This window comes from Trachypithecus francoisi, unplaced genomic scaffold, assembly GCF_009764315.1.
Source record: "Trachypithecus francoisi isolate TF-2019V2 unplaced genomic scaffold, Tfra_2.0 Lachesis_group21, whole genome shotgun sequence".
NCBI classification, from domain to species: Eukaryota; Metazoa; Chordata; class Mammalia; order Primates; family Cercopithecidae; genus Trachypithecus; species Trachypithecus francoisi.
The window spans coordinates 60,069,518-60,088,153 of NW_022681467.1; the positions used below are offsets into that span (position 1 = coordinate 60,069,518).

The 18,636-nt window shown below is 55.6% G+C and overlaps 1 protein-coding gene across 5 annotated transcripts in view; it reads left to right on the top strand.

Annotated features, from left to right (window-relative positions):
* MYT1 (myelin transcription factor 1) overlaps positions 1-18,636 on the top strand; it is a 114,651-nt gene that overhangs the window by 80,779 nt on the left and 15,236 nt on the right. For 3 of the 5 annotated variants that reach the window (XM_033187071.1, XM_033187072.1, XM_033187069.1), the window contains 9 exons: positions 2,621-2,755; positions 3,779-3,869; positions 5,173-5,286; positions 10,428-10,642; positions 12,157-12,362; positions 13,002-13,271; positions 15,258-15,412; positions 16,455-16,517; positions 16,634-16,702. In XM_033187071.1, coding sequence (XP_033042962.1) covers positions 2,621-2,755; positions 3,779-3,869; positions 5,173-5,286; positions 10,428-10,642; positions 12,157-12,362; positions 13,002-13,271; positions 15,258-15,412; positions 16,455-16,517; positions 16,634-16,702 — 1,318 coding nt within the window. The remainder of the gene's footprint in view (positions 1-2,620; positions 2,756-3,778; positions 3,870-5,172; positions 5,287-10,427; positions 10,643-12,156; positions 12,363-13,001; positions 13,272-15,257; positions 15,413-16,454; positions 16,518-16,633; positions 16,703-18,636) is intronic. The other 2 variants (XM_033187074.1, XM_033187073.1) reach the window with 2 other exon arrangements.

Consider the following 18,636-nt stretch of genomic DNA (forward strand, 5'->3'; position numbering starts at 1 on the left):
GAGAGCCCTTCTAGGACAGGAGGCTGGGGGATGGCAGAAAACAGACAAAAGGACGGACACACGGCACAGAGTGTGGTCAGATACCGAGCAAATGGGTTCCCACACTGCTTTACCGAGCAGTCAGAGCGGAGGCGTGTGAGAAAGAACCAGGTGGGAGAGAGGAGGTGGGAGGGACAGTGACCCACCCAGAGTGACTGGTCACAGCAGCATCTGGGGTCCGGAGAGGGTGGGGACTGTCCTGTCCCTTCCACCCCAACTCACACTTGTGGCAGGGATTGTGCTATGACAGAACCCGCTGTTTCCTACAGCCATGCTGGGTCATCCTGATCCTCTCAGGGGGTGGAGCCCAGCAGGCAGAGGTGAGGGGTGCCCTTCTCCTCAGAGGAAGCAGCCTGCCGCTGGCTCTGCATCTGCCTGGATTTGGCTCTAAAGTGTGCAGGGTATAGGGGAGGCATCCCCTGACCACACTGAGTGGCTGATGTTGAGGTGAGGACAGACAAGGAGGGCTGCTTGGAGGGGCTTGGGACTGGGCTGACATGGTTGGGGAGCAGCTGGGAGCCTGGAGTGCTGAGGTCTGAGGACGAATCCTGAGGGAACGGTTGCGGCCTTCACTGTTACTGGGGTGTCAGGGTCTGGAGAGCAGGCTGGCTCTGCTCTGCTGACTGCCCATCTCAGATTCCTCCTTGGGACAGGGGCCTGGGGAGCAGGGCTGGCCAGGGGCTGCTCCCTCAGTGAGCCATGCCAGGGAGGCCAGGCCTTGGGCAGGTCAGCTTTGGCTCACCTGGCCTGGTGCAGAGAACCTTCTGCACCTGGGCACTTGGCCTCTCTTCTCCTGAGACTAGGGACCTGCCCGGACCTCAGCCTATTTTTTCCCCACGTCTAGTCCTGCATCTCTTCTCCAGGTGGACGGGGGCAGTGGGAGTTCTTGGCGCTCTTCCAATGAGTGCCCCCAGGAAGGGTTAGCTGAGACCAGGGAGGGGCAGATAAGGAGAGAGAACTGGGATGGGAGGTGACTCAGGTGCTGGAGCCAGGAACCAAAAATGCAGGAGACACAGACTCAAGGCCAACCCTGGGAAGACGCACTTGGCTCATGGGAGAGACAGACCTGAGCAAGACGTAATTCAAGGGGCATGACAGGCAGGTCAGTGGAGACATGAGGGACATATTTTCTGGGAACACCCAGGCACATGAGACAAGCCCAGGGGAAAGGTACTAAGGGGCATGGGTGGGGACATGGTTTCAGGGTGAGATGGACCCCAGGCTTTGAGGGGACACCCTTTAGGGCAACCCAGATGGCGGGACAGCTCTTTGGAGACCCAGATTTAAGTCAGCACCATCATGCTCCGGCCTTGTGGGGCCATGGGCACAAAGAGACACAGGCTAAAGGTGAGACGTAGGGACAGGTGTTAAGGGCCTGATGTGGTTACCAGTCTGGGTGTGGTGTGCTTGGGCCACACAGATCAGCGCAGAATTGGGTGGGACACGTATGAGGAACAGAGACACCAAGTGACAGCCCCAGGCCCAGGTTTTCAAGGGTCTCAGACCTGTGGGACAGACACAGGGGGACCCAGAGGCAAGGTATCCTGCCTTCAGGAATAGATTTTCAGTGCATGGACCCAAAGGGACACAGCCCCGGGTGACACAGTTGGCCAAGCTGAGAACACCAGACAGCGCTGGGCTGGGCTGTGAGTGTCTGTGCAATGTGAACGTGTAGTAGGATAGAGACGAGACTGGGACTGGTTCTAAGGGACTCATGTTGGGACCCAGATGCAGCGAGAATTCTGAATGGAGGCTGTGGGACGGGGTGGCAAGCCCAGGAGGCAGGTGTTGGGCATGGGTTTGGAAGCCCCTCAGGACTCCGCTGCCTGTCCATATGGGTGGAAGTCTGACTTCCTCCTCCTTTGAACTGGGGGCAGCAGAGCAAAAGCTCCTTCCCTTTGGAGCCCACCATCGGGGCCCTCCCCCTCTGATGTGGGAGTTCTGAGTTTGGCTCTGTGACCTCTGCACCCTCCCAAAGGGGACAGCTCGTCCAAAGGTGTTTCACTGAGACGTCAGCTCTGCTGTGAGGGTCCTCTGTGTTCCTGCTGGTCCCTGCACTCTAGAGTGACCAGACTGGTCCTGCAGAGTCTAGATGAAGTCCATAACAGATTTGGGTTTAAATTTCTGCCCAGGCGTATATGAGTCATGCAGCCTTGGATAAGTTTCTTAGCTCCTTTGTACTCCTCGTGCTGTCAGATTCCAAGGACATCTCCTGGCAGGAGTATTGCCAAACGCCTTGACCTCTCTAGGCAGAAGGCTGACCCATGAGGCCTCCACACTGTCAGAGGAGAGAGGAAAGAGGACTCCAGCTGCCATCTGCGTTGTTCTCCTTAAAACACTGCACAAGCTGCTCTTTGGGATGGTCAGGGCAGTATCAGGGCTTTTGCACACAGGTAGCCAGTGTGGGCTGGATTCTTCAGGGTCACCTGACTGTCCAGCCCCAGTCCCTGTTCAAGCTCATGGGCAGTCTTGCCTCTCTTCTCTCTGGACAGCCAGAGAGAGGGGTCCTGAGCTACCCCTGCCCCCTCTCTGCTCACCACCCAGCTTCCTGGCTCTAACTGATGCGACTTGTGTGTTTTAGATCCTTCAAGAGCTGAGAAACGTGAGATCAAGTGTCCAACACCAGGCTGTGATGGCACTGGCCACGTGACCGGGTTGTACCCGCACCACCGCAGCCTTTCTGGCTGTCCCCACAAGGATAGGATCCCCCCGGAGAGTGAGTAGCTCTGTGTAGTGTTGGCCCTAACTCTGAGGCTCAGGCTGCCTCTGTGGTGTTTGGTGTCTATGGGGAGGCGTGGCCTGCCCAGGGCCATAACCTGCCCCTTTGGTTTGTTCAGATGCTCATCCTTACATCTCCCCGCCTCCCCCTACAAACTGCCTCAGCCCAAACTTGAGCCCTTTGAGGCTGGGGCCCTGCAACCAGCCCATTTGTCTACCTAGAGACGCCAGTCGGGGTCAGAGCCCACAGTCACGGATCGATGGGAGGGGACAGGCAAGTGCCAGCACGCTGGGAAGAGAGAGGTCTTCTTGCAGCAACCTCTGTGCTCCGAAGGCTTGGGAAGCAAATACTTCTTCTAATTTTTAGGCTAGAAGCAGTAATTGTGAAAATTAAATTTAAAGGAGCAAACCACAGAATGAGAGGTTTTATTTTATTTATTTATTTATTTTTTGAGACGGAGTCTTGCTCTGTCACCCAAGCTGGAGCGCAGTGGCCGGATCTCAGCTCACTGCAAGCTCCGCCTCCCGGGTTCACGCCATTCTCCTGCCTCAGCCTCCCGAGTAGCTGGGACTACAGGCGCCCGCCACCTCGCCCGGCTAGTTTTTTGTATTTTTTAGTAGAGACGGGGTTTCACCGTATTAGCCAGGATGGTCTCGATCTCCTGACCTCGTGATCCGCCCGCCTCGGCCTCCCAAAGTGCTGGGATTACAGGCTTGAGCCACCACGCCCGGCCGAGAGGTTTTAAAGCTGAGTCTGGTTTCTGCCGCAGGAGGGAGGGACCACAGTGGTGGTGGAGGGTGTGCCCTGATCACACTGAGGGTGGGGAGTTACGTCTGCAGGCTCTTGGGGGCTGGAGCTGACCTGCGCTGCAGCCCTAAATTGTTGTGTCCCCCAACTGCCCACCAAGCAGCAGCCTTTGGACAGGGCTCCTGCCTCCTCCTCAGCCTGTGCTTCCCACTCAGCTGGTGTTCCCCAGATTCTCTGACAGCCTTGCTCCCTCCATCCCCGGTTCTCTTACAGTCTTAGCCATGCATGAGAACGTGCTGAAGTGCCCCACTCCCGGCTGCACAGGCCAGGGCCATGTGAACAGCAACCGCAACACGCACAGAAGGTACTTGGACTGAACTGGGCCAGGGTGGGGGCCAGGGTGGGCGGCCCCGTGTGTGGTAGGGCACCTGGGTTAGACCTGTGTGTCCCTGTCTGGGCCTTGGGCCCGTGACCTGGGACGGGGCTCTGGCCTGCCAGGTAGCTCCCTGTGGGCTGCCCTTCTCCCTGCCTGCTGCCCTCAGGAGTGGGTATAAGGTCAGGGCACACCTGGGCTGTGAGGGCCATTTGTGTGGGCAGAGCAGCAACTGGAGGTGCAGTCACTCCATGGGGTTGCTGCCTTGACCCCTCTGAGCTGGGGGTCTCAAGAGAGCAGGGGGCGGCCTGTGGAGGAGCGAGCAATGCACCCTCTGTGAAGAGAGGTACAATGACCGTGTGGAGAGCCAGGTGAATACTTGTGTCCTGCCCACATTCAGAAACCTCTGCACACTGGCTCTTGCTCCTGAGTGGAAAGGGCAGACATGAACAGTAAGCTTGGCAGGCCAGGACTGTACTCTGGGCTGCTTTGTGGGAATTCTGAGGCCTGGGTGGAAGTGAAGCTGCCCGCCCGCTCTCGAGGTATAGTTGTTGACTTGTCTTCTGTGGCGAGAGGGTCCTACCCCCCAGCCTTACCCAAAGTGTCATGGGAGGCCATGGCCTTGGTGGGATATGCCCTTGCCCCAGCATACGCTCAGCTGAAGGGACTGCCAGAGCTTTTGAGGTCACATCATTTGAAGAGAGGCCAATTCCCCATTACGTCACCTCCCCGAGCTGGCTGAGGGACTGGCGCTGGCGCTCCCGGTTGACTTAATTCTGACAGAGGAAGCTGCTGCCTCCATGTCTTAGGCTTTCCTGGGCCTGAGTCATCCAGGGTCAGTGCCCAGGTTGTGGTCCAAGTGGGGCCCTGGGCTGCCCCAGGGCAGCTAACGGAACAAGAGCCAGAGATGGCTGCAGAATCCAGCCCTGGAAGCTGGGAAGGGAGAGGACGCGGGTGAGGGGAAAGCCGGTCACCCAGACCCATGCAGAGGAGGCAGCTTTGCCCAGAGCTTTCAAGGCCTTTAGGATGTATTTCATCTTTGTGTGTCATTGGCGTAGAATGTTCCAAAACAGAAACTGACTAGGCAGCTTGTACTTTGAGGGCTCAAGAACAGAGTCAGAGAGAAAACCCCTGCCCTGCAGAATGACAGGGTTATTCCCGGCTCTGGCTTCTTGCACACCTGGAGTTCTCACATCTGAATGACCTTGCCGTGAGACACCCACACATGCAGTCACCCAGGACAGGACAGGCGTGGAGGGGAAGGCTCAGATATCCCTCCTCTTCCTTCCTCTAGTTTGTCTGGGTGTCCCATTGCTGCCGCCGAAAAATTAGCCAAATCCCATGAGAAGCAGCAGCCGCAGACAGGAGATCCTTCCAAGAGTAGCTCCAATTCCGATCGGATCCTCAGGTGAGTGAGATGAGCCGCAGAACTGAAGAGGCTGCCTCCCAAACGCCTGCAGGGGGCTTCTTAGTCTACCGCAGGCTTTGTGCGCACGTGTGTGAGTGCACGTGTGTGAGTGCACGTGTGAGTGCTTGTGAGTGTATGTGAGTGCACGTGTGTGAGTGCATGTGAATGCTTGTGAGTGTGTGTGTGTGAGTGCATGTGTGTGAATGCTTGTGAGTGCACGTATGTGAGTGCACGTGTGAGTGCTTGTGAGTGTATGTGAGTGCACGTGTGTGAGTGCATGTGTGAGTGCTTGTGAGTGCACGTGTGTGAGTGCACGTGTGTGAGTGCACATATGAGTGCTTGTGAGTGCTTGTGAGTGCACGTGTGTGAGTGCATGTGTGAGTGCACGTGTGTGAGTGCACGTGTGAGTGCTTGTGAGTGTACGTGTGTGAGTGCACGTGTGTGTACGTGTGTGTGAGTGCGTGTGAGTGCTTGTGAGTGTACGTGTGCGAGTGCACGTGAGTGCACGTGTGTGAGTGCATGTGTGAGTGCTTGCATGTGTGTGTGCACGTGTGTGACTGCTTGTGAGTGTACATGTGTGAGTGCATGTGTGTGAGTGCACGTGTGTGCAAATGTGAGTGCTTGTACGTGTGTGAGTGCATGTGAGTGTACGTGAGTGTATGTGTGTGAGTGCACGTGTGTGAGTGCACCTATGTGAGTGTGCTTGTGAGTGTACGTGTGTGAGTGCACGTGAGTGCGTGTGAGCGTACGTGTGTGAGTGCACGTGAGTGCGTGTGAGCGTACGTGTGTGAGTGCACGTGTGTGCGTGTGAGCGCACGTGTGTGAGTGCACGTGTGTGAGTGTGAGTGCACGTGTGTGAGTGCACGTGTGTGAGTGTGTGTGCTTGTGAGTGTACGTGTGTGAGTGCACGTGAGTGCGTGTGAGCGTACGTGTGTGAGTGCACGTGTGTGCATGTGAGTGCACGTGTGTGAGTGCACGTGTGTGAGTGCACGTGTGTGACTGCTTGTGAGTGTACATGTGTGAGTGCATGGTTGTGAGTGCATGCAAGTGTATGTGTGTGAGTGCACGTGTGTGAGTGCTTGTGAGTGTACGTGTGTGAGTGCACGTGTGTGTGTGAGTGCACGTGTGTGAGTGCACGTGTGTGAGTGCACGTGTGTGACTGCTTGTGAGTGTACATGTGTGAGTGCATGGGTGTGAGTGCATGCAAGTGTATGTGAGTGCACGTGTGTGAGTGCTTGTGAGTGTACGTGTGTGAGTGCACGTGTGTGCGTGTGAGTGCACGTGTGTGAGTGCACGTGTGTGAGTGCACGTGTGTGAGTGCACGTGTGTGACTGCTTGTGAGTGTACGTGTGAGTGCATGGGTGTGAGTGCATGCAAGTGTATGTGAGTGCACGTGTGTGAGTGCTTGTGAGTGTACGTGTGTGAGTGCACGTGTGCGAGTGCTTGTGAGTGCATGTGTGTGAGTGCATGTGTGTGAGTGCACGTGTGCGAGTGCTTGTGAGTGCATGTGTGTGAGTGCATGTGTGTGACTGCTTGTGAGTGTACATGTGTGAGTGCATGGGTGTGAGTGCATGCAAGTGTATGTGTGTGCACGGGTGTGAGTGCATGTGTGTGAGTGCATGTGTGTGAATGCTTGTGAGTGTACGTGTGTGAGTGCACGTGTGTGAGTGCATGTGTGTGAGTGCATGTGTGTGACTGCACGTACAGGAGTGTGCACATGCCCTGAGCTGCCCAGGAGCAGGACTGCGGGGCAGTTTTGGGGCCACACAGGACAGAGTCTCATGTCTGCCACGTTCGCCAGTGCCTCAGCCAAAGCACAAACTCCCGCACAGCTGCCTCTGCCCTGGACATGGTGCTCTGCCTCCTTAGAGTCGTCTGATGTGACCACTTGAGGCTCCTTGGGAATTCATTTGTGGAGATGCTAGTCCTGTCTGGAGAGAGTAGACTGCACCAGCCGAGGACCACAGACGTCCAGGAAGCACCATGAGCCACTAATCCTTGGCCATCCTGCCTGTCCCTCCCCGACCTCAGGGTTAGACCCCAAGTCAAGGAGGAGGGGTGGGTGCAGGCTTTGCTCCCCTGAATGGCCCCTGAGGTTCTGAGATTGCAGTAGGTGTGTGTGAGCGTGTGGAGCATGTGTGTGTCTGTTCACACGCCTGTTTGTGTTTGCATATGTGCCAGTATGTTTACATGTGCGTGTGAGTCCGTGTGTGTGTGCATGTGTAGATTTGGCTTTCATCAATAAGGATCTTTCAGAATGCATCCCATTAGTGTCCCCTCCTTCCACGTGGCTCTAAGAAGTAAGTGCCACAGATAAGGCCAGAGGCTCAGAGAGTTGCCCAAGGCCACCCTGCCCATCCTGCCTGGCTTCAAAGTCTCTCCTCTGTGGGGCTGAGTCCTTGGACCGTGGTACCCACTGTTGAAGAGGACACTTCCACTGCTCCTGTCTTCACCTGCAGACACACTGCTCCCCCATTCCCTGAGGAACTAGAACTCACACACTCCTCCTCCCCGGCTCTCAGACCCCTGTTCCATATCTGTCTCACCAAACGAGAGTGTAGGAGACCCCGGCTGGGGTGAGTGTGAATGACTGCATAGTCCCTTCCACTGTCCGCCTCCTTTCAGGGCCCACCTGACCCCAGCCCTTCCTGGCACGTAATTGGCAAAGTCCCAGCCAGATGATCTGGGCTGCTCACCTTGGCTGTGTCATACCCAGGCCCTTCCCTGCCCTGCTCCAGAGGGTTCCTCTGAAGGTGCGATTCCCACACGTGGGATCTCTGGGCCGAGGACAGAGACTCGCCTTCCTGCTCTATGGGCATGCTTGCCAGCCCACACACAGGCACCTTCAGCCCTGCAGGTCCCAGCAGGCTGCTTTCCACCAGCTGGCTCTCACAATGGTTTGAAGCTGCTTTTTCCTCATTCTTATTTGCTGTTCCCTCCAGCTTCCTGTCAGTTGCTAATTCAATCCTTTCCCTCTTTGATCTAAATCACCGATAAAATGTCAAACCACAGATTTGGCCCCCGTGTGAGGCCAGGCAGGGGTGTCAAACAGGTTCCAACTTCGGAGACTGCGCTCCCTGGGACTGTGACCTCAGTTTGTTCACTTATAAAAGTAGGACAACAAACTAAGTCGCTCATGAGGCTCAAGTGACTCTGCCGCCCTCAGCCCCTGGTGAACACTCACTGAACGCTAGAGACTGTGGCTAGGGTGCAGGAGGCCTCCCATCAGGCTCTGTTGATTCTTTCTAGCCCACATTTCTGGTTGTCGAACTTTGGGGTGTGAGGACAGGCTTTGCCAAGCTTTGTTGGCATTGCGGACAATAAGTGTATAGATTCTGACTGAAGCCTTGGCCAAGGAAGCCATCAACAGTGGTATCAATGTTAACTTTATTATTATTATCATTTCTAGTGACAGAGTCTCACTCTGTTGCTCAGGCTGGAGTGCAGTGGTTTTAATCATAACTCACTATAACCTCAAACTCCTGGTCTCAAGTGATCCTCCCACCTCAGCCTCCTGAGTAGCTAGAAATACAGGTGTGCCACAATGCCTGGCTATTTTTTCGTGTAATTTTTTTTTATAGAGAGGGTCTCACTATGTTGCCTAAGCTGGTTTCTTACTGTTGGCTTCAAGAGACCTGCCTTGGCCTCCCAAAGTGCTTGGAGTATAGACATAAGCCACCACACCTGACCCAATGTTAAGTTTAAAGTTAGTTTTTTCCCTCCTGGCCTTACTCTTGTCACTTTCTATCTGCCACTGGGGCCAGGGTCCATCCTGGGGCTCCCACCCTTCTTGGAGAAGGAGAATGCACCCAAGTCCTGGTAGTGTTCAGTTCTTCCAGGCCCATCAGAGCTGGTCACAGTTGCAGGACTGGCCTGGCGGTCCTCTGTGCTGGGCTCGGTTCTTAGTCCACACTTAAGTTCTTGTAGCAGCACCCAGCACCTTGGAGGCTGTCATTGTCAGCCAGCTCCTTTTTTTTTTTTTTTTTTGAGACGGAGTCTTGCTGTGTCGCCCAGGCTGGAGTGCAGTGGCCGGATCTCAGCTCACTGCAAGCTCTGCCTCCCGGGTTCACGCCATTCTCCTGCCTCAGCCTCCCGAGTAGCTGGGACTACAGGCGCCCGCCACCTCGCCCGGCTAGTTTTTTGTATTTTTTAGTAGAGACGGGGTTTCACTGTGTTCGCCAGGATGGTCTCGATCTCCTGACCTCGTGATCCGCCCGTCTCGGCCTCCCAAAGTGCTGGGATTACAGGCTTGAGCCACCGCGCCAGGCCTGTCAGTTCCTTCTTAATTCCACCGATTGCACATTTTCCAGACTGAAGTCACTGCTTGGTCCAGACAGGAACAAAGAAAGCCATAGCTGCTTGCTGGGACCTCCTCTTCTCTGAGCTGCCAGGTTCAGAAACCCCTCTGTGCCTGTGTAGTCACCAGCATCAACCACCAGTCTTCCTGCCTCCTGTGCCTTCTATGCCACTTTCTTCATGCCATCTTTTGTGCATGTAAAATCCTGAAGTCTTCCAAGAGCATTAGTGGGAGTGAACTGAGTGCTTGCAGTAGCTTTTCTGTGTCTGTTGTTAACCCTTCCAGCAGTTCTTGAGGGTTCACCTCCACACAGCTTTAAGAAGAGGGCAGCTGAGGGCTGAGTCCCTGGCTGAATGAAGAAGGGTCAGGCCTGGCCCTGAGACCACTCCTCAGAAATGCACTTGATACAACTAGCGTCTCCTGTAGATTCCTCAACTTCCTCCTTGCTGGGGAGTTCTAGCTTATTCCGCCTTGGAGTGTCTTGCTGTTGTCCTGGGCTATGCTGCTGTTTGCCCTCTGCCCGATACTCACTCCAGCTGTAGCTGAGCTGTTTGAAACCTGCTCTCCTAAGTTCTGGGGAAAATCTTGGGCCCTCCTCTAGCTGATGCTGTCAGCAGGACCGGCCATAGTTCTTCATGGGCCTGCTCTGGGAGCCCTTGGCCCTGGGAGGTGGAACTCTGCCCAGCTTTAATGGTGGAATATGCAGGGGGAGTATCTCCCTGAGTCTCCTTCCTCACCAGACGCTGTGAGGCCCCTGCCTGGGCTGTGGATTGGGGTTGGGGAGGGCGGCATGGGATCCCCGGGTCCCATCTCACTGGCTGTGCATCCCTGTACTGCACCCCAGGCCTATGTGCTTCGTGAAGCAGCTGGAGGCCCCTCCATATGGGAGCTGCCGGCCCCACGTGGCCCCCACCACGCCCAGGGCCAACTTGGCCAAGGAGCTGGAGAAGTTCTCCAAGGTCACCTTTGACTACGCAAGTTTCGATGCTCAGGTTTTTGGCAAACGCATGCTTGCCCCAAAGATTCAGACCAGCGAAACCTCACCTAAAGCCTTTCAATGTAAGTTGGGGAGAATTGCTGTTGTTTCTCTTCCGTGTTGCTCCTGGGAGGGGCAGGATTCAAGGGGCAGTGGAGGAGGGACCATCTCGAGGAGCTACTAGGGAGGGAATCTCCACCCTCATGAGGGGACCACGATGCAGGCTGGAGGACTCAGCTGTCCCAGTAGGCACTGTGGCGGCTTTCTTGGGGCCTGCATCTCACTCCTGCTGCCACCTTCATGTTCACCATTAACATTATGTGTCTCCTAATTATTTGTGAAACAAAACCCAGATCTGTTATGAGTGTGTGTCTCCGAAGACTTCAGAGCAACTCCACTAACGTGGTTCACCCTGGGAGACCCCACTCTCCCCACTGTCCTCGTGCTACCTGTTTAATCCCAATGCCGCCGGGCGTCCATTTCCCAGCACTGCCTCTGGGGAGGGTCAGACTGTGGGCTGGGTGGGGCCAGATGACTGCAGGGCTGGGCCCAGTGCCCTGGCGGGAAGCCATTGGTCTCCTGGTGGGGACCGTCTTACCGGATACAATGTGTTATTTGTGACATTAGCGACAAATTTTCTGGGTAATTGTACTGACAAAAATCATTCCTACAAATCTTTAAGAGCAATCCTTTCTGTCTTGTCTTGTCACTTATGTCCTAGTTTGTGGAATAAGCTCATTAGCTCTGAAATGTATGTGGAATGGAAAAGCATTTGGTGCACACACGAGATTGGGAGGGGCGTTTTAGGGCAGATGTTGTCAGCCCGAAACATGACAGTGACGAGTCTGATTGCGGCAGCTCCAGTGGGGTGTGACTCTCCTCCTAACTCTGGCAGAGCCTGCTCGTTAGGGCGGAGGACTTCCTGCCTCCGGGCACACACGCCTACTTGGATGAGGGAATGCAATGGTACCAGTGGAGAGGGGACCACACGATAAGCTTTCCAATATATCTAGACCTTTCTGGATATACTGGTGACATCGTGATTGCTGAGAACATCGTGCATGAGAGTGATTTTGTGGCTACAGTACAATTACTAGAAAAGATAACATTCCGTGCCTTCATTCGCCACATTCATTTGAGCAGTCATGTTACTTTTTTGAGGCAGTGATGGTTACTGGGGACACCAAGTCAGCCTAAATACGGGTACACCCCTTTGAGATGATATCACAAATTTTTCCTCTTTGGGCGATGCGGCACACTCATCCTATTTACAGAACGCTTCAGTTTCTGATAGACAAGTTATTTCTGTGTGAGATATCAGGGCTGCTGGAATGTCTTGGAGGCTTTTATTCTTTTTGCCCAAATTTTCACTGAGCCGGAAACGAGATTGTCTCCTCAGTCCCCTAGAGGAGGGTGGGTGGGAATGAGGTGTGTGAGGACATGGGACTGGGATGGGTGGCCAAGCCCCTGGCCCACTTCGACATAGCTGTGCCCTGGGCCTTTGAATCGCTCCCAAAGTCCCCCCTCCCCACTGACTTGTCTGCATTGCTGCCTCTTTTCAATTGTGTATCAGCCTGGTGTTGTTCCCTTTTTGCAGCCAAACCTTTCCCAAAGGCCTCTTCCCCCAGGCACAGCCCCTCCAGTAGTTATGTGAGGAGCACTTCATCCTCTTCTGCAGGCTTTGACTACTCACACGATGCCGAGGCTGCACACATGGCTGCCACTGCCATCCTGAACCTCTCCACACGCTGCTGGGAGATGCCTGAGAACCTCAGCACGAAGCCACAGGACCTCCCCAGCAAGGTCAGTGCATCCGCCTTTCTTGGGAGAGGTGAGTTGGTGGAATTTGCAGTCAGGCCCACCTGCTGTCCGCACAAAATGTCCCTAGGAATGGCTCGTGTCTAGCTGGCAATTCTCATTCTTTACTTTTTCTCCCTCCTGGCCCTGGCCCCAAGGACCGCAGAGCATGGATGGGTCCACCAAGAGAACCTTGTGTGCTGAGTGAAGGGGGACCAAGGGCTGTGAGCACAAGTTCCCACGTGTCTCCCTCTGAGCCTGAGGGTGGTGCACACACATTCCCAGGTGTCTCCTTCTGAGTCCAGGGCGGTGCACGTGCCCTGTTCACATGTGTTTTCCGCAGTCTTGTGGTTACTGACACACTCTCCTTGCTCAGAGGACCTGGTCCTACCCATGTTTATGACATGTCCTGAGGGACTGGGTTTTGTGCTGTTGGAAGGCAAGAGGAATTGCAGGGCCTCCTTCATGGGAAATCAGGAAATGGCAGTTGGATTTTTCCCCTCTCGCTGCCTGTCTATCTGTGTTGTTCTGCTTCCTTCTATGGGAACCAGTGTTTCCAACTCTGTACATTTGATTAAAATGTACCAGAAGGCACACACGGGAAGGTGCTGGAATCGCTAACAGATTTCACCTTTGCAATTACAGTCTGTGGATATTGAGGTAGATGAAAATGGAACCCTGGACTTGAGCATGCACAAACACCGCAAGCGAGAACAGGCTTTCCCCAGCAACAGCAGCTGCAGCAGCAGCCCCGGCGTGAAGTCTCCTGACACCTCCCAGCGCCAGAGCAGCACCAGCGCCCCCAGCAGCTCCATGACCTCTCCCCAGTCCAGCCAGGCCTCCCGCCAGGATGAGTGGGACCGGCCCCTGGACTACACCAAGCCTAGCCGCCTGAGAGAGGAGGAACCTGAGGAGGTGGGTGCAGGCGCCTGGGCAAGCAGTCAGGAGGCTGCTTGCCCTGCCTGAGGTTGTTGTAATGTGGGCTTTTCAAGGAAGCTCCCCCTCACAGGTTCTAGTAGAGCCTCAGGGGGAGACATCCCTTTTCGTGAAGGGTCCTTCATCTTCTGAGCGGCTGGGACTCAGGGGCCCACCCTCTAGGTGGGATTTTCAGCAGCAGGGCCATGCTTCTTTTCTGTCAAGAAGGAGGTGGTCTTCTCACCCCTGTGGGGCGTGGCGGCCAGTACCAACGCGGGCACTCTGGAGGCATGGGGAGGAGAAAGGCGTCTTTCAGATCCCATGAGTTGACTGGGGAAAAGCTCAGGTTTCTTGGGTTTTGAGCCTCCCACCACCATGGGCTTAGGATCGCCCATGGTGGGCAGTGGCAGGTCCCTGAGACCAGGACCAACCTGGCGTGGGTGTTGGAACTGTGATCTGGGAAGCAGAGGCTCCTTCCCTTTTTAGTTATTCCCTAAAACATGTGAAAGAAGAGCCCTCAGAGGCTAATTCTGGGTTTTTTCCCAAGGAGGTGTGTGTCCTGAAGAGAAAAGTCCAGCTCTGAGGGCAGCCCAGGGTCCAGGTGGCAGCAGCGGCATGTGTGAGACTAGCAGGCTCCTCTCTCTCTCCCTCTCCTTCCCCTCCCCCAAAGCCCCTCAGGAGATGGAAGGGTCCCTGTGGAAGGAGCAGGGCCAGACCCTCAAGGAGGAATGAGGGAGGTGGGGCTAGGCCTCTATGAAGGGTGGGGGCTGGATCAGGCCCCTCCATAATCCGGCCTCAGTGGGGAGCCAGACTTCCTCACTGGCTCTCACACCACCCTCAGGTCGCCCCATTTTATAGAGGAGGAGCCTTGGAACCCACAACAAGGTCCAATTGTCCGAAGACTGTTATTATGCTGGGCCGTGGGCTTCAAGGGCATTTCCTCATTTGATCCCCAAAAACCCGTGAGGGACTGCTGTTACCTCAAGTTTAAAAGAGTGGCACCTGGGCCCTAGGAGCCTGAGCCACCTGCCTGGGACACATGCGAGTGCTTGTCAGGACTGGAATTTGAGCTCTGGTTACAGCGTCCTGCTTACCTGTGTCCATAGCACTGAGCCTCCATACCCAGCATTCAGTTTGAAGCCTTTATCAAGTACCTGCCATGGTCAAGGCATCGCATTGGTGGGCGTGTCAGCCCAGGTGGTTTCAAGACCACTGCAATGATCGTAATTTGTATATTATTATTATTATTATTATTATTTTTTGAGACGGAGTCTCGCTCTGTCGCCCAGGCTGGAGTGCAGTGGCCGGATCTCAGCTCACTGCAAGCTCCGCCTCCCGGGTTCACGCCATTCTCCTGCCTCAGCCTCCCGAGTAGCTGGGACTACAGTCGCCCGCCACCTCGCCCGGCTAGTTTTTTGTATTTTTTAGTAGAGACGGGGTTTCACCGTGTTCGCCAGGATGGTCTCGATCTCCTGACCTCGTGATCCACCCGCCTCGGCCTCCCAAAGTGCTGGGATTACAGGCTTGAGCCACTGCGCCCGGCCAGTAATTTGTATATTATTACCCTCGTTGTGCCGTCCCATCTTCATGGCATTTCAGTAACACTTATTTAGTGCCTACTGTCTATTGAGTGCCATCCCTGGCTCTGAAGGGACAGTATCCTGATGTTTACACTGTGGAGTGGCGTGGTGGAGGGGACCCACACACCTGAGGCCAGGGAGGGTGTCAGGAGCCTGCCACACTGGGCAGCACCAGGCCTTCTCATTTTTAGGGCAACCCAGGAGCTCTGGCTGAAGTGGGGGAGGGATCCGGCCCCTCGGGGGTGTGTCTTCTGTGTTTTGCTGGGGAGTTAAGTCTTCCTCCCTTATCCAGAAGACAGGAGACTCCGGGCACTGTCCTGAAGGGTTCCTCTCCCTCGCCCACCGGGTTGGGCGCCCAGGCCTCCCCGCCAGCCGGTTAAAACATCTCCCTGCTGGTTTTTTGCAGTCAGAGCCAGCAGCCCATTCTTTTGCTTCTTCTGAAGCAGATGACCAGGAAGTGTCGGAAGAGAATTTTGAGGAGCGGAAGTATCCGGGGGAAGTCACCCTGACCAACTTTAAGCTGAAGTTTCTCTCCAAGGACATAAAGAAGGAGCTGCTCACGTGAGTCCCTGCTTTGGCTGGCACAGCTCCTAGGAGACCCTCTGGCCTGGGGAGGAACAGGCCCCGGTCCCGACCCGTGACGAGTGGGTCTGCTCAGGCTTCCTCCGACCTGTCCTGACCACCTTGATCCGGGCGGCCTGCGACAGGAGCCAGAGCAGTCAGAGGTTTCCCAACACCTTTGCGTTGTGGTTGGCTTTACTGCAATCTTCCAAAAGTGATTAAGAACAAAGAAATTCCCTGGCCAAGCTCACCAAGCAGGACAGAGCAGAGCAGGGGCAGAGTGGAGGAGAGTTCCTCAGAGAGCTCCACTGGAAGCCCTCGGGGCAACCAGAGGCCCAGCCCTCTCCCTGAGGCCGCAGCTGGGCACGTTCTGCCCAGGGCTCCGTGGCCAAGGCCTGGAATGCACTGCCTTAGGGCTCACCACCCTCAACTCTGTCATGCTGGCTGGCCCAGATGCTGTGTGTCTGAGCTGGTCCACATGGGGCTGGAACAGTCAAAGTTGCTGATGGATAATGGTCAGATGTCAGTGACCTTCAGGTCAGCCTTCATTGCCAGCCACCTCTCCTAGGGGACTGTGAGAGGCTGTGCCTGGCACCTGCTCCACAGGTGATCCACCTCTCACATGTGCTCAGAGTACATTTCTGGGGTCCCTCTTCTCCCCACCCTGAACTCCTCTTGTACCCTCACACCTGTGTCTTGCCCTCCTGGGAGCAGCTGGATCCAGGGAAGGCCTTGCTGCTTCAGGGCCTGGAAAAGGGAAGGAGCTCCCTGCCTAAATATTCACGGGCACATACACGGGCACACACAGCATGTGCGTCACAGGCATCCTAACTTTAAGCTCAACTTTAATTTGGTTACCTTTTTCTTCTTAAGTTGTGTGGGAGAAACTTCCAGCCTGAGAGGCACCGGCTGTCCTCCAAGGACTGAGGGGAGGAGGAGCCACGAGCCAGGAGCGGGCATCAGTCGCCCTCGTAGAGCAGGCTTAGCCTGGGGGACAGGTACACACCACTCTCTGGTCTGACACTCTTTTTCCTTTGTCCAGCTGTCCCACCCCTGGCTGTGACGGCAGCGGCCACATCACTGGGAACTATGCCTCCCACCGCAGGTTTGTCTCCCGCTCGGGTCTGTCTGGCCTGGGTGCTTCTTGGTGGGTCTTCCTCCGCTCCTCCTCCTCTGCTCCCCTCTTTGGCTTACCCCAATATCCCATCTCTTCTCTTTCAGCCTCTCTGGTTGCCCTCTTGCTGACAAGAGCCTCAGAAACCTCATGGCTGCCCACTCTGCTGACCTCAAGTATGTTTGCGCTCCCTGACCTCCTGTCTCTTGGGCGGCACCCTCGCTTTGCTCTCCTTCCATGAGGCTCCTGCCAAAATCAGCCCTCTCCAAGGTGCCAAGCCTCGGCTGGCCCTAGCTCTCCTGAGATGGGCAGAGGGGCAGGGCCCTGGAGGGGCCGATTCTGCTTGGCTGGGGCTGCTCTGCCTGTGTGCCCCTGCTCTGAGCTCTGCTGTTCACCTCTCCGCTGGGGGCTAGGGGCTGCTGCAGGCTCCTGCGCTGCTCTTGCCCCATTCCTCACCCTCCAGCCTCTCCTGAAGACCCCCGACAGGGCTGTTTGAGCCTGCCTTCTCACTGCCCTAGAGATCTGGGAAAAGCCCAGAACCGACCAGGGAATGTAAGCCCTGCCGTGGCTCGGCAGGCCGCAGGCTGTGTGGCTCTTGCTGAATGAACTGAACGCTGATAATGAAGAGAAAGCTCCTTGTCCTCCCCTCTCCTGTCATGCTCCAGCTGCTTCTGCCTTGGCCCTGATGCCCTGCCTCCATGCTTAAGCCTTCTGTTTGCTGGGCTCACCCACTTCTGCTTCTGCACCTCCCTGCCCCTACCTAACACATGGGCAGGGCAGGCCCTGCAGGCACCAGCTAGCCTGCTTGACAGTCCCGCACAGCCAGGCGCCAGCACCCAGAGGTTTCCAGGTATCAGTGTCCTCTTGGGGTTGGAGTCAGGGACTGTTATTGCCTTTGGTTTTCATGCCTCCAGTTGTGCTGTGACTCCACAGCCTATGTGACCCTGAGCCATGGGGAGCACCTCCTGGGCACCGGGGTTGAGCTGAGGCCTTGGAGGAAGGGGGTCCCATTCTTGTCTCCTCAGGGCACCCCTCTCCGGGGGTGTCCCTCCCTCCCATAGCCCTCTGTGTTGGGGGCCCTGAATTCAGGTCAACACACCCTGTCTCATTCCATTCTGGGGCCAGACAGGATCCTGGGCACTGGTGCCTCTAAGATGAGGAAATGAAATTGCTGAAGGCTTCTAGGGACCTTAGCTGGCTCAGAGCTGGACAGAAAGCTCTGGGTCTCCCAGAGCCCCCACCAGCAGCCTTGTCTCTGTTTCTCTCTGGAGGCTGCCCTGGCCCCAGCAGCCAGGAGGAGTGTGTCATCAGGCCCTTCAGTTCCCACAGGGTGGGGTGCACCATCTCAGTTTCCTTCCTGGAAGTTAATAGCTTCAACATAAGCATTTTCTGAGGCTCAGATCACCACAGCTGATTCACACATTGACTTATTCATTCATTCTGCCCCTCACTTTGTCTAGTCCTAGAAACCCAGGAAACACTCAGTCCTGCAGCTTCTGGGACTGTCCTCTCTCCCTCTTTCCTTCTTCTCTTGCCATCTTTCTTGCATTCCTTTTTCCTTTTCCAATTTTGCTTTCTTTTCTATGATTATTTCCCATGGTGTTTCCCATTTGAGGGCCTGAATAATGGAAGGGCAAGAAATGTGGCTGTGTGCACCCAGTGGCTCCAATGTCACCATGTCCTTTCTGTCCTGCTAAGTGGATGCCCAGGTGGATGAAAGGAGCTTGGCACGGTTCCGGCCTGGAGACATGGCCGTCTGGGAGAGTTAGTGCTTTTTTAAGACTAAGAGCCTGTGAAGAACTTTAACTCCAAACTTTAGAAATAACGACCGAAAGCCTCCCCTGTGTGAAAGTGAACCACTCATCAGCATTGGCAAGGTGTGGGCAGGCAGCCAAGGCCTCCAGGCTCCTTCGGAAGCTCCACTGTCCCCCAGGGGCCTTTCCATGGGAGGCCACTTCCTCTCCTCCCTCCGACCACTGCACGAGCTTGGGACGATGGTGGTCCTGCCCCGCCACGTGTCCTGATATACCAACCTCTTTGCTCTCTGCCACCTCCTGTGTGAGGGGGCATCAGGCACTGGCTCCTTCTGATCAGCCTGTGGCAGCCATGG